This window comes from Melospiza georgiana, chromosome 12 (genome assembly GCF_028018845.1).
Source record: "Melospiza georgiana isolate bMelGeo1 chromosome 12, bMelGeo1.pri, whole genome shotgun sequence".
Classification (NCBI taxonomy): Eukaryota; Metazoa; Chordata; class Aves; order Passeriformes; family Passerellidae; genus Melospiza; species Melospiza georgiana.
Window position 1 is genome coordinate 16,280,807 of NC_080441.1, and position 15,565 is coordinate 16,296,371.

At 48.9% G+C, this 15,565-nt stretch overlaps 1 protein-coding gene across 2 annotated transcripts in view; it reads left to right on the forward strand.

Moving 5' to 3' along the window:
* The window catches only part of LOC131088382 (gamma-aminobutyric acid receptor subunit beta-4), an 81,214-nt gene that overhangs the window by 13,875 nt on the left and 51,774 nt on the right, over nt 1–15,565 (forward strand). For both annotated transcript variants that reach the window (XM_058032396.1, XM_058032395.1), the window contains exon 3: nt 13,502–13,569. In XM_058032396.1, the coding sequence (XP_057888379.1) occupies nt 13,502–13,569 (68 nt within the window). The remainder of the gene's footprint in view (nt 1–13,501; nt 13,570–15,565) is intronic.

The window sequence follows — 15,565 nt, forward strand, 5'->3', positions numbered from 1 at the left end:
GTGTGCCTGCCACAGAGCTGTGCCTGCTTTTCAGGATTTGGTGTCCAGTGAGGACCATAAAGTTTCCCTGTCATCCATTTCCAACTGGAGCTGGAGGAGATGTTGGTTGTCATGCTTATGTCCGAGCCTGTGTGGGATGAATGCACTTTGTTGCCTTTCTCCTTCCTTTTCCCCCTTGGCTGGTGCAGCCCCTCCCTGCAGCTCTGCTCAGGCCCTGGCACAGCTGCTCTTCCACTCCATGGCAGGGCCCTGGGCTGGCAAGGACCCCTCAGTGATGTCTCTTAAAACAAAGACGTCATCATCATTTTAACTAAGCTTTTATTCCAGGAATTTTGCCTCCACCCTTAGTCATAGATTTTTTTTACATCAAGATGCAATGCATTCGAGTTACTAATTAGCAGAATAATTCCAATACTTCTTAATTAATTAACTGACTAAAAGCATATTGTTGTTTATAGCCAGATTTGCCACATCACCTGGACCCGTGTTCCTCCTTGACAAACATCTACGTAGCACTCACCATTTCTGAGATTATTCCTGCCAGCAAACTTGCCTTCGAGGGACTGCCACTGAAAGCACAATGTGAAAGGAGTGTAAAATCCATTAGTACAAGTCCTTTTGATTACTCAAAATATATTCTCACCGCCCTGGAGCTGTTCATCAGAGCAGCTTTACATACCTGCATTGTTCATCTCCTAAGACTCCCAGTATCCCAGTTAGGCAGAGAGGTATTTTTAATCCATGTAGCATGAAATAGAAAAGCCAAGGAATGTACTGCAGTTGTGCTGCTGTGTGAAAGAGGCTCTGTGTGTGCATGTCACTTTTCTCACCCATGTCTGGTTCAAAGGAAAAGAGTTGGAGGCTGCTACTGTGTCAGGGTGGCTGGATGGAAGAGGGTTTTTTGGTGGTACTGACACTGTCTGGTCTGTAAAATCAATTTTTGCAGAAAGCCCTTGCTGGAGGTTTTTATATCTTGATATTTCATGTGAAATATCATGCACTTGTTAAAGCATGACCAGAAACATGGACAAGACAAAAGATGTGTTTAATGAAGGCACGAGGCTTTCAGAGGATTTCACATCTCATGGGTGAAAAAGGGCAAAGTTGGGTGGTGGAGCTCTATAGGATGAACAGAATGGTCAGTAAAACAGGTTTGCTGGAGACTCAGGGATTGATCCTGTTCTCCTGAAATGGAAGGAAGCAGAGCTCTTCTCCCTTCCTGTTGGGATGTGGGAGCTCTGCTGTTTGCTTTGAGCAGGCTGGGTTGGGCAGCACTGATCACACCATTCCTATAGGCTGTTTTTCTGGTTGTGGCATTTATCCCTGGTTCTGTGCCATTGCTAAAACCTCTTTTTTTCCTTCTGATCTTTCCCACCTCCCCTTCCTGTTTCTCCTGTTCTCCAGTCCTGCAGGAATTGTGCTGTTAAATAATTGTGTTTATGACAGTGGTGAGCCTCAGCCCAACCCACCATGTCCAGAATTCCCCTCCCTAGACCTCAGGACCTCTTAGTTCAACTCTGGGATGACTCTGAGTGCAGTTCTAGTTGGAAGAAAGACTCTGTAAAATTACATCTTGTTGTTCCATATTTATTCTCCCTCAGTGGTTTCCATGTCAAACTTGCTCAGTTTACCAGTCAAAACAAGATATTTCTACCTGCCAGCTCTGCCAGCTCAGCCTGGGCTCTGGAAATCAAGCTGTGCTCTCTCTGCCCTGGACATCATCACTCGCCAGAAAGGATTCTCAAATCAGGGCTGAGCTGGATGTGATGTTGAGTGTGCACAAATAGAATTTGTTCCTGGGTGGTATTAGGGGCTCTGTGGGACAGATATCAGCAAGGCTCCTGTGCTGTGCAAATATTGACTAACAAATCTCCCCCACCACCACCTGCGGGAGGATGGGACACCTCTGGGGACATTTTACACCTTGGGGACACCCAAAGGGGGAAGATTTTTGGGGATGATGGTAAAAACCCACAGCAGCAGGAATGGCACAGGGAAGCTCTGCTTCCTGCTGTTCTCTTTATTTGTGAGAACAGGCCTAGCACCTGCTGAGCTCTGGGCCATTGCTTGGTCACCAAACTGTGACCTTTCCTTCAGCTGGGGTGTCCTGTGGAATCCCCACAGGGAACAGGCAGGCAAGGCCACTTCTTGCTGTGGAGAAGTGTCATGGTGTAGCCATAGGAAAGCTCTTCATTGATGGGCATTGTGTCCACAAATAGTCCCCCTTCTGATGGGTGAAGCAGAAGGACTTTCCTCAACACCCCTCCAGAGAAAAATGGAAATTTTGTAAATTTGATCATTGGCAAAATGTTTAAAAAGCCACTACACATGACAGAAAATATATTTACTGTGTATGATCGTGTCATAGAGTAGGGAAACTGGGAAGGGTGTCCTGCATTGCTTTCAGCTTTCACTCCTGTGCTTCTGTAGTGAATCCCCCAGGGGCTGTCAGCAAGGAGGGGACACCAGAGCCTTCCCTGCCCCATGTGAGGCTCCACTGTGAGCCTGCAGAGCCATTCCAGCCACTAAAAGCCATGGTGAGCTTTTATCTGTGACACAACCCAAGAGCAGGGAGGAAATAGGGTGACAGCCTTGGTTCTTTGTCACCCTGTGCTCACATTTGGGACAGTCAGCTGAGCTAGGAGAGCACCAAAGTGCCCCTTCCTCTTCCTGCAGAGCAAGGATGGGTTTTCTGGCCAGCAGATCTCTCCAAACACATCCCCTCAGCTACCTGGAGTAGTTCTGACTCTTCTCTTACACTCTGTGAGACAGTTCCTGCTCCCTTTAAGGAGCCAGGGGTAAAGCCACGTCCAAGGGCTGCACTGGGCAGTTCAATGGGTGATGCACAAAAAAGGGGGTGCTGATGGCACTGGCAAAGCTCTGGGTGTAAGATCAGGAGCTGTCAGGCCAGGAGAGGAGGCCACCCAGGTCACAGATGTCACCTGGAGAAGGTCTGCAGGAAAGCCCACTCTCCTGGCCTCTGGAGAAGGATCTCAGCTTGGCAGGAAATTTTTGGAAGTGAGGGAGAGGGTAGGCTATGAGCTGGATTCCTCTTCTTATCCTCCTTTCACAGCAAAAATAGAACATTTATCACAAGTTCCCTACATGTTTTTCCTCCCTATTGCACACTAGCTCCTTGCTAGTATTTGAAGCTCCAGAAAAAAGAAATTGATGAGTACTCAAGTTAATAATGTGTGCTTATTGTGTTGATGAATTGCTGGAGATGAATATATATGTAAAAGCTCTGCAAGATTCACTCATCCATGCATCCTGAGTGAAAGCAATTATTTTGGTGAGCAAATGGGACTTAGTTTTATGTCTTAATAAAGAGGTTCTGGGCTAAAAGGCAACTTTTGTTCCGGACATTATTGCAAATCAAGCTTTACTGAAATAATGGAAACACCAGCACAGGGGGCAATCTTTTAGAAGTGAACATCCTGGAATCCTTTTTTCTACTAAACTCTTTCAATTCTTGGTCACACTAAATTTTGTAAGATCTTCCCTGTTTCAGACTTTGGAGAAAGGGCAGGACCACCTGAGCAAAGCACATCCAAGAGCTTCAGAAACTGAGGGATGAAAACTTGTGATCCCATGGATGACATTTGGAAAGGAGGAGGCTTGTTTTTTTGTGTGTGCTTTGTTTCTCGTGATTCCTAACCGAGATATGAATTTAATGTGAATGCAATGATATTTTCAGGCCTGAATCACTCCATTTTTTCAATACTTGCCCTGTAAATTGTCCCAAACATAAGCCTTGGGCATGGTGCAAGTTTAGCACAAGGTCCCAACCTGGCCATCTTATTCCTTTTGTTTTTCCCCACATGCTGGGGATGTCCAACTGGATCCAATCCAGGAGTTACATCCTTTAAAGACAAGAGTCTGTAAACAGAGATGAGGAGGTGTGACTAACTCATAAAAAAAATTTAAAACAGGGAGGAAAAAAGAGAAAACACCTTGTTGTTGTCACTTTGATAAAAATGACAAGTCCAGGTATTTTGTTGTTGTTACAAACACTTCTAAGACAGAGTAAGAGATTTGATGTGAACAGAGGAGCTTGTGTTAACCCATTTAAATTAATTTGGCTCAGCTCATTTGCAGCTAAGGGGATTAGATGGCTCAGGATTTGGTAATGTGAGAGAGTGTTTTCCCAGACAGGTCACATCCCATAGTCCAGGCCAGGTCTGGATGCTTTGGGGGAGGATATTTCCAGTGCACACAAGAGAGAGGCCCTTGCATGGAGAAAACATTTGTTGCTCACGTGCCAGGAAAGCCCCAGCACTGAAAAGCTGGGGCAGCACCTTTGTGCCCTGGGTGGGCAGGTGAGAAATGAGACATTCCAAGGGGCAGCTTGGGAGAAAATTCCACAGCTGCCAGGCAGGGAAAACTGCTAAATGACCTCAGCTGTGAGCCATAGTGGCAACCTGGCCTGAGGGTGGAGTGGCCTGGGAAGGGAGGGATAGGATAGAGAATAGATTAGGGATAGGATGGGATGGGATGGGATGGGATCCCACATATAGCAGCACCACCTCTGCCATTGGGGGTGGTTTGGCTGTGAGGAGGAGGGTGGTACTGTGGTTTTCCAGATATTTTGCTGCACTCCTACCTCCTGGCTCTGCAAGGAGTGTTATGATGCTGGGGAGGGATCCAGCCCTAAAACCTGCTTTAAAACCTGTGTGCCTCTGTGGGCCTTGTAGCACCAGAACTGGTACAGAGATGGAACATTTGGCATTGTAAAGAGTGTTTTTGAGACTGTGATGAGTCCTGGGGGTTGGTCTGCTCAGAGACTGAGATGGGGCAGCTGCCTGTGGTAAGCTTGTTCTGGTACATGGTTAAATATCCTGCTGACTTTTGCACCCAGGGGTTCAAAGTATCTTGTGTCTGTGTGCAATCCTTCCTGAAGAGCTGCCCCTTTCAAAAGCAGGTGCTGGGCTGGGAAAGGAGGAGCAGGAGGGAGCCGAAGGCTTCTGAGCCTGCCCCAGCTGGAGGAGCAGAGTCTCTGGCAGTGCCCTGGCTGGCTCTAGGAGATGGGGCAAACACAAGCTCTGAGTAAAAGCAGAAGGACTGGGCTCTTCCTGAGTCCACCAGAGCTCCCCAGGCAGGCAGAGCTGTGCCCCAGGGCTGCTCTGGCAGGGCCCCTGCAGAGATGCAGTTCCTGCCAGGATCCTGACAGAGGTAGGAGGGAAGTCTTCTCAGGTGGAGCGGTGTGGGGGTGGCTGATGAGTGTGGGCACAATGCTTCACACTGCTGCTGGGGAGAAGAAGCCTGCCTTGTGTTGTTTTGCTGTCACTCTACAACAGGCACTTGCTTGGCAAGCCCTGCTGTCCTCCTGCTACTACTCTTGGTGGAGGAGAGCTGGAGGAACCTGGGATGCTCAGTGTCTCTGCTTTACTGGGATTTGATCAGTGTAAACACAGGGAAATGTGGTCTTGCATAGTGCCAGCTCTGCAGAGAACAGGGGAACACCAAGTGTGTGCCCTGCAGGCTGCAGAGCCTCAGAGCTCGTCCCTGTGGGTGCCCTGGGAACAAGGGGAGGGCAGGTGAGCCTTCCAGGAGGCTGGAGCACTGCCTTCATCTGCCAAGGGTCAGGTCTGGAGCCACCTTCTGCCATGTCCCTGCTCCAACAAGGACTGCAATGGCAGTGACACCCCTGCAAAGCAAGCTGGCCATTGTCTCAGCTGGGCACTGCCAGCTGTAAGGGATGGATGGGAGCTGGCACTCAGTCCTCTTGGTAAAGTTGCTCTTATAGAGTTGATTGCTTGGACCCAGTGGTCAAAGCCAGGGTGATGATGGTGAGTTCTGGTGAGGTGATGCAGTTGTGTGTCTCTAAATTAGAGACAAATCTGAGAACTTATTTTCCTCTTGCTTTGCTGTAACCTTACCAAATGTGCTTTGGATCCACCAATATGCATCACCTGGGCAAGAGATTCACAACCAGAAGCTATTGGAAGACTGTTTTCATCACTGAGGATGAAACAGTTTTAAAAAATCTCTCTCCTGAATATTGACCTAGGCCTCTTCCAAGAACAGATGATGCTCTGGGTAGTCAGTAACTGTTTTTAATGCTGAGAGCCCTGTGTGTGTGTGTGTGTCTGTGTCTGTGTGTGTGTGTGTGTGCGCAGGTGCTCTGCTGGACTAGGTCCACTGGCAGTCCAGATGCTGTCAGACTTGGTGTCTACTCACTTGTTCCAATTTTAAGCCTGTACATTTGAGACTTTGTTTTTATTCAGCTTGGGTAGCTGTCTACCAATATCTTTTAAAATCAACCTTGATTTAGCTTCCTCTGTAATCCTTCAATCCCTCTGGGACAACCTTTACACTGTTTTTTGCAGCCAGCTGATTGTTCTCTCTCACTTCCAAATTTCCATGGGATATTTGCAATATCCCACTCTAATACCCACTAATCCATTAAAAAGACCCATGAGATAGATTAGGTAATCCACTGTGCCTCACAGATTGTGTTCCTTAACTCTGTGCTTCCCCTGGAACAGCCACAGAGCGGGTGCTGCACCTGCCCTGGGAAAGCACTGTTCCTCCAGAAGGATCCCTCACACTGGCTCAGCAGCAGGCACAGTTTGCTTGAGAAAATGTTCTGTGACTGCTCAGGTCCATAGGGAGGCTTCATGTGACAACAGGCTGGCACTGTGGCTGCTGTTATCCAGGTTAAGCTGTGTGTTTGCAAAGAGCATCTCAGGGAGCAGAGCTGGCAGGAACAGAGGTCAGCCCTGCCTGCTCTGCAAGGGCTGTGGCTCCTCGCTGAACAGGAGCCTCATTGCTTGCACCATGGCTGTGTTTGGATATTCCAAAAGTCTGCTCAGGAGGTGAGCTGTGGTTTTACCCTTCCTTAGATGTTCCATCCTACCTTTGTGCTGTCCTTGATGTCCTGGTGAGAACTTCCTCCAACTTGGCATTTTCCTTGGGAAGTCCCAACTATTCCCCTTTCTTAAATAAATATTTCAAGGTCAGTTGTCTGACTGGATGAGGTGACAATGCCAGGATGCCAAGGAGAGGACAATGGCACAGGTAATCCTCATTATCCTCCTTGCACAGGGTAGTGCTGTGCCTGGTGTGGTGTAGATGGGTGGAAACCACACCAGGGTTAGGCAAGATCTCATTCTGTGCCTGGGCCCTGTAAAAAGGGCCAGGGACTCCCTAAAGGAGTATGGGAAAATGTAGGAAACCTACAAGGAAACCTAAGAAATACCCAAGAAACTGTTTTGTACCAGACCTACTTGGAGAGCAGCTGCAATCTCCATGGGAACTAGTGGTAGTAGATATCCTCCCTGCCCCTGCAGAGCCATGAATCCATGGGAAAAGAGCAGGCATTGACATCCCCAGACACCCTGGAGGCCAGCACCCTGTCTTTTAGCTCCAAAATCCCACTGAGAGATTCCTCAGCAGTGACAAGACCCTCATAAAACCTGTCCCTCCCCAACAAAAATCCAATAACAAATTTGCTAACTTGCCTTGAGACCATCTCTCCTTCTGGTAATGTATAACAGTGTAAGGCCATGGAGGGCTTTGCCCTTTTAAATCCAAGGGATTCCATGGGGTGACCTGCTGGGAGTAGAGGGAGAGCTCCAATATGAGCCTCTGAAGGTGTTTGATGTTTCTGGCTCTTGTGCTAAACCTGGCAAAAGAAATGCACAGCACTGGCTGTGTTTGGGGGAGAGATCATGGAAATAAGAGTGGAAAAAACCAAGTGGGAAAAGGATTGGAAAGTGTTAAATGGATGTTTAAACCTGGATTTTATTGGAAAAGTTTGAGTAGGTTCTTAAGGAACCCTGCTGAACTCAGTGCTTCTAGATGTCACTGCAAATCAGAGGTGCTGGATGAAAGTGTTTCCCAGAACATTTCTGCTTTCATGATACATGGTCAGCTTTTCTTGCTCCTCAAGCAACGTTAACACTAAACTGAGTTTGTGCTTGATGCTGTACATAAGCTAAAATAAAAGGAAAGGAACAGGAAAATCAGTGTTGGGAAACTTCTTTGTGATTTGGCTTGTGTAGCCTGCTGGGCTGGCATCTTTTAGATGTTCTCTCACTGCTGTAGCAGAGCCCTGGTCCTGAGATCTGTAAGCACAGCTATTATGCAGACAGCAATTTGTGAGCTCCTCTTGCAATCTCCCTGTGTGCTGAAAACCCAGGAACATTTCCATTCTGCCTGCACTGGACTGTAGTAAATTTGAGTGTCCTGACAACAGGCTGGCCTCTGAGTTATCTTTTGGGTGGTTTCAAAAAACGACAGCACAGGACTATTTAGTCCATCAGCCAAAAATGATTCAGGGCTATCTGTTTTGGGAGGGCCAGAGGGAGATTTATGAAGAGGACGAATGTTTTCATCCTGGCAGCAGCTCCTCAGCCAGCGACAAGCCCAGTGCTGGATGTGCCTCCTGCACCTCCAATTACCTGGGAGCTCTTGGCTCCCAACTAACCACGTCTGTCAGGCCTTGTGTAACCAGCCCATGACGTGGGCCTGGCTCTGAGCTGGAAACACAAAGCCAGGCTGCCCCCAGGTCCAGTGCTGGGAACAAAGCAGAGGAGCAGCCTGGGTGAGCCATTTTCTGCAGAAAGGACGAGTGGATGCTGAACGCCCCTGCCTCGTTGAGGAGTGTGGAGTGAGGACTGGAGGGAAAAGTGCTGGCAGTGGAATGACAATGACAGGCTGTGTGCTGGTTGTGCTTGTGGTGAGACTGAGACTGCCCCAAATGCTGGTCCTGTTGGGTGAGAGTCACTGAAAATGCAAGAGAGGCACTGTGGTGCCATGGTCCTTCATCAGCAAACCTGGCCCTCTTCCTGCCTGCACCAACCTTCTGTGCAGAAACACTTCCACCACACAGGGCATACTGCCTTGTCTGGGACTGGCTGGTTTGGGGCTGCCCTTCAGCTTCTGGACGGTTTGGAGTGAGGAGCAGGTTTTGCATGGATGGAATTTCATGCCTATGGCTGTTTACCATTGCAGGGTAAGGCACAGACCTGTTCTATATGTAGGTTTATTAACTGAAGCCTCTAATTTTCTCTGGTTGGCTTTGTTTACTCAGCAGAAGACCTAAAAGCAGTTTTCCTGCTGCTGCAGGGATCTCAGAGGCTGGTGATGCCACAGGCAGGGTGCAAGCAGGGAATGCTGAGGCTCATGCACAAAGCTGTCTTGAATAATTTCTCCTCTTGTCCAGAAGAGACAGGGCTGTGCTCACTCCCGCTGCACGCGTGATGCACTCCAATGGCAGGAGCTCAGCTGCCCCTTTGCCATCTCCAACCTCCTCCACAGAGTGAGCAGCTCCAAGGAGAGCTGCAGTGGATTTGGAGATGTTTCTGTGGTTTTAGGAAGATTTTGTACAGAAGATGTTCCTTTTTCTTTTGTCTCTAGGAGTGTGTCATTGCTTCAGTGGCTGTATTGTGGATACCAGGCTTTAAAATAGAGATGTAGACAAATTGGCAAAAGGCCAGAGGAGAGCAGCACTAATTGTCAGAGCTTCAGAAAACATGACCTCTGAGGAGAGGTTGAAGAAATCAGGTGCATTTAATCTAGACAAGGCAGTATGGGTGGGGGAGGGAGGGGGATGTCATGGTTTCTCAGAACATAAAAGCTGTTGTTAAGGAAGGATGATTGATTTATTCTTTCACTGTTGGGGGGGGGGGGTGGGGGGAATGATGAGACCAAACTACATTTAAACTGCAGAGAAGATTTGGTTTGGATATCTAGGAAAAGCCTTCAGTGCAGTGAAATGTGGGAAGGTATTGTTCAGGGAAGCTGTGAAATTTCTGACACCCTGTTAATGCCTTTGTTCCTGTAGCTCAGACTAAAGGGTAATTTTCAGGCTGATCCCTGTCCCTCAGCACTGCAAACCTCGGCTCTGCCAGCAGGGCCAAGTCCACGTGGGCAGGAATGCAGGAACCAGCATCCTTGAAGCCCTGGCTGCAGTTCATAACAATGATGTGGTTTCAGTGAACCATAAATGCAGTTCTGCTCTCCTGCCCACTGGTTGGAGTCTCTTTGGCTGTGTCTGAGTTGCAGTTGGAGATCTGAATGCAGAGGAACCCGAGCTTGCTCTGGTGTGGGCTTCCTTGGGTAGGAGTGAAGAGGGGACAGCTTGGACCTAAGCTCCAGGCAGCTGCCTGAGTGATCACCCCCCTGTTTCACTGGATTTTGTGCTTTTGTCTTCAGTGAGCTCAGAACCAGGCTGGGTTCTGGAGAGATGTCCCAGTCCAAGCTGCCATCACCTCTGGCTGGAGTGCAGGCACTCCACAGGCTTGGAAACACAACCATTCCTCTACACCTGTGCCAAGTTATTTCTGTTCACAACGTGACTGCAGGTGCTGGGGTTTGATGCATTATAAAATAAAATGTGAAAGTAATAACTGGTTGCTGGGAAAATATTGCAGATTAGCACAACTTGTTCTCTACCTTGACTGTGTTTATATTTGACAAGTATCACTTGCAGAAAAAGGACAGGTTTTATTATAACTCTTTTGTCTGCTTCCCTCCCAACTTCCTGAGTGCATTATTCTTAGGCATCAAACTACTTCTTTCAGGACAAAATGTTGGTGAACTCTCCAGTGGTGGTGAGAAACAGGGATGTGTGAGGGTGCCATTCACTGGTAAAAGTGGCAGAATTTCTCACACTCCCTCACTCGTGATCTTGCCTATAAATCCTTCCCAGGTAGAAGCTTTTTCTTTAAGGGGAGGAAGCCTAGATCTTTGTACCCACTGGCAAGGCACAGATAAAAGCATGGGCCTTTAATATCAGGTTTACTTCTTTTGCCCTGTCTTGGATCCACAAATGCAGAGTTCTGTCTCTTCTGGACAAATCTACAGATGACGTTATCCCGTATTTGAAATACCCTACTTTTGTAGCCCTCTTGCCTGAAGCTATTAACATTGGCAGAATTGATGTCCTTTGTTTATTTTTCTGTACTACCTAAAGTCTGAATGTTGGGCACCAGCTGGCCTGGTTTCCCATTGGGCTGCATTGAGAGTCAGGATATATTTTAGTGTTGGCTGTGTCCATGCTCCTGAATGCCTGTCCTGAGCAGACTGGGAGCCAGCAGGGCTGGAGAAGGTGAAATGGCTTCCCTGGCATCAAGATGAAGTAGTGCAGTAAAGGCAGGGCTTGCATTTCATTTTTTGTAGGACAGTCACACACAGGAGCCCATGGGCTGCACACCCCAGGGCTTGCAGGTGGGCAGTGCAGCCTCCCAGATTCTCTGATAGATGGGATGTGGAAGAGCTGGCAGTGCCAAGAGGAGCCCTGCTGACTCTGCAGGGAGCTGATCCCTCCAGCCCAGAGCTGCTCCTGGAGCTGGGAGAGGGGAGCTCTGGAGCTCATCCCTGGCTCTGAGTCACTGCATGACCCCGGGCACTCGGATGGCACGGTGATGAACACAGCACAACTGTCTGCATGCATAGAATGCACTGCACAGGCTCTGGCTTTGACAGATATCTGTGCATCCCCACTGCCAGAGCTCCCCTGCTCTACCCACCCAGCCTGCTCTCACTGGGGGAACAGCCCTGGGTAGTGCTGGGGAAGGAGGGGATGCACAGCCACAGGGACACAGGCACTGGTGGGGAAGGAGGGGATGCACAGCCACAGTGACACAGGCACTGCTGGGGATGGTGGGGATGCACAGCCAGAGTGACACAAGCACTGCTGGGGATGGTGGGGTTGGTGGGGATGTACAGCCCCAGTGACACAAGCACTGCTGGGGATGGTGGGGATGCACAGCCACAGTGACACAAGCACTGCTGGGGATGGTGGGGATGCACAGCCAGAGTGACACAAGCACTGGTGGGGAAGGAGGGGATGCACAGCCACAGTGACACAAGCACTGGTGAGAACAGGCTGGAAGCCAAGCAGGCAGTGGGGCACTCTTGGAGGGAGCAGCACTGCATGACAGAAAGGCTCTGGAATGGGAATGTGGCTTCTGCCAGGCTCTGCTGCAGCCCTGTGCGTGGCCCTGACTCTCCTCCTGTAACTCATTAGCCTGCAAGATCCTCAGGGCAGCGCTGACTTCCTCCTCCTGCTATGGCTTCTATCACAAGGCCCTGATTTCAGGGCAAAAAAAAAAAAAAAAAAAAAAAAAAAAAAAAAAAAAAAAAAAAAAAGACAAACTATCAAAGTGAGACTTCCTTAAAAGCTTTGCTGTGCCTGTGTCAGCCTCTGGCACAAAGAGGCTGCGGGAGGATCGTGTCTCCCTGGCGTGACTGTTGGTTATTTTCCCACCTGGCTCCCTTGTGAAGGATGAAGGCACAAGCACAGCTAAGATGTGTCTGGAGTGTGGCTGTGATGGCATCTTCAGAGGCTCCACGAGGTCTCCTGAGCTCCCCTGCCTCGGGCACCCTGTCAGCCAGCCCGGGGTGCTGGAGCCTGCGCTGCCTCTTTAAGGAGATTTGCATAGCAGGCCCTAATTACAGTGGTTGATTCTGATGTTTTCAGTGTTGTTCATATTCCATTAAAGGATAATGCTGCTTAATTTGCAGCAGAGGGTCTCGGTGAACAGCACACCCAATCACAAGGCACCCCTAATGACACTGCTTCCCTACTTCTGGTAACACATAATTAAAAAATCACTCCATTTCCAGTTGTGCGGTTCTCCCCTCTCCCCCAATCTCCTAATTACTTTCTAAGCCATTTCATGATTATCTGTAAATATTTCAGCACTTAGATCTACTAATGAGTGCATGGAAGAGTTAATACCTTGAGTGGCACAACTGCTTGCCTTTCCCTTTCTAGTGATGCCTTGCAACGGATCATTTTCCACCTTGCATGTGTGAGGTGAAGGGGACTTTCTTGGGTTGGGATTGGGTTTGTGCTCTGCCTTTGGGGTTGTGGGCCTGAGTAGGGGAGGGGTAACATGCAAAACCCCATTTCCAGCTGCAGGAGGTGTTTTACTGGGTTTGGTAGTGGGTGTGTGTCCCATTTTAAATTGTTTTACATGGCTTAAACCCCACAGTAAGGACTGCCCTGTTCTCTAATGCAAGCCGTGCTCTGAAAAACCACCTTACAAATGCTGCTTTTTCACTTCATAGATCTGTTTCCTGTACTTGTCTGGTGCCTTGGGTGTTAAAACTCACTTGGGACTTTCAGGCTGAGTACTCAGAGCCTGCAGAGTGATGGAGGAGTGAGCTGGAGCAAGTTTCCTGCCCGTGGCTTGCATGGCCTTGGGTGCTGAGTTCTTTGTGTGGTCAATCAGGACCACCCTGTGCGAGCCCACTAGGAGCCTGCTGATGGTCTCTGAAGGGATTATTTGGAATAACCAGAGATAATAGGGGGTAATTAACTTCCAGAATTAAAAAAAAAAATCAAGCTTAGGCTGCACTGCTCCTTGGGGTGAGTCTAAGTCTGGGAGTGAGAGAAATCAAATCACTTGAGCACATTCAATTTCATGATACTCAGGGATTGTGGGGCTGATTAGAATCAAATCCATGCATTTCTAGGCAATTCCTATATTGCAGATAAGAGAGGAGGACTTGAATGTGGTCCTAATCCAGCCTATTTGTGTTCCAGGTAACCCTGTCACAGTGGGAATGAGCATCCACATCTCCAGCATTGACCAGATCTCTGAAGTCAACATGGTAAGTTTGGAAAGAAAGAGAAAAATAAAAAAAAAAGAAAGAAAGGGGGGAAAAAACAACTATAAAATGTTCTTTCATTTTCTGACTGAGATTTACTTCCAAGGCAATGTTTTCTTGGAGGCATCTGGATCTCTGCTGGCACCTCTAGAGTTTGTACCCGCTCATCTCATCCAGAGTAGATTCTTTTCACCTTCTCTGCTGGTGGCAGAGACATCTCCCCAAGTTATGCCTTAAAAAAGTAGATGTGAATTGTATTTTTTTGGTTGATACAAAGGTGGCTTTATGGTCAGTCTGTCCCTGCCAAGTTAAAAACAGTGAGTTTTCATTTGCTGGTGGTAATTCAACATTTCCTTGGATATCTGTGCTGGAAAGAGAGGCTTCTAATGGAAATCTGGGTTTGGGTGGCATTGATAGATTGGAGCATAACTGTGAACAACAACGAAAAAAAAGAAATTATCTGCTCAGGTAGCAAAGGTTTGGGGTGAAATCTGTGAAATTTGATGATTACTTTGGTCATGATTTATGTTCATATCCAGGACTGTCCCTCAGAAACCCTCAGCACCCAGAAGGTGACATAGATTGTGTTGTAATTGCCTAAACTTGCCTTTCTCCCTCCTGTCCAGAGGCTTTTCCTCCAGACTCTGCTCCTTCCCCAGGGGCTGAGTGCAGGGGGAGGCTGGTGGGAGCCTCCTGAGAGCTCCTGTCCAGTTCCTCCCTTCCTGGCCTGTGCAGGAGGATCCTGGGCCCCTTTAGAGCTCTTGCAGTTCAGGTCAATTAAAATCCCGCTCTGCCCCTTCTCCCGTCCCATTTCTCTGTCTCTGGCCTCTCCTGCCCTGTTTCCCTGGCCCACCAGCTCTTCTGAGGAGGGGGGTGACACAACCTGACCAGTTGGTTTTGTTCCCAAGCTGTCTGAAAAGCCTGAATTTGTGTTGGAATGACCCAGGGGGAAGAGCCAGCCATAACCTTTATGTTCCTGAGTGAGAGTTCCTTTTGCTGACTCTGCCACCATGCCACCCTCACCTGAATTCCCTGCATGACCTGTGGCACCTCACCCCAGTGACAGTGACGCTGGGCAGTGTGTGTGGCCCCAGATTTGGGTTCAGAGGCCCTGGGTAGTTGTGCTTGAGTTTAGGCTCAGCTTAGCTGGGCCAGATGGTTTAACCTAGTTCCGTCTCTCTTGCCTGTCAGGCCACAGCTCAACTTTGAGTCATGTCCTCCCCCAGGCTCAGCTTGGACCTGGGTGTCGTGGGGTGCTGGAGCAAATGTCACCCTCCTGCTAGAGCCAGGATGGACAGTTTGGGCTCTGCACTTGTGCCTTAAGACCAAGACTTGCACAGACATAACTGGGAGGGGGTGAGGGTTTGGTTCTCAGCTGTAGCCACTGCCCCTGTGAGCCTGAGTAGCTCTGTCCCAGCACAGAAGGAGAGGGAAACAGAGCAGGCACCAGGGATCAGAGGGATGGAGCAGCTCTGCTGGGAGGAAAGGCTGGCACAGCTGGGATTGCACAGCCTGCAAAAAACCAGCTTAGGGGTGGCCTTCCAGTACCTGAAGGGAGCCCACAAGAAAGGTGGAGAGAAACCTTTTACAAGGGCTGGAGTGACAGGACAAGGGGGGATGGATTCAGACTAAAAGAGTAGGTTCACATTGGATCTTAGGAAAAGATTTTCCCCTGTGAGGGTGGGCTGGCCCTGGCACAGGGTGCCCAGAGCAGCTGTGGCTGCCCCTGGATCCCTGGCAGTGTCCAAAGTCAGGTTGGATGGGGCTCTGAGCAGCCTGAGACAGTGGAAGCCCATGGCAAAGGGCTTGAATAAGGTGATCTTTAAGGTCCTTTGCAACCCAGACCATTCTGTGAAGACAGCTGAGCCCTGCAGGGGCTGGTGCAGGATGAACCTCCTGCTGGAGAGGTGTCCATGGACTACAGGGGCTGATCAAATGCTTTGTCCAGCAGGTGAGAGCAGGGGCTCACAGCAGAGAGGAGAGCGCCACATTTACATGG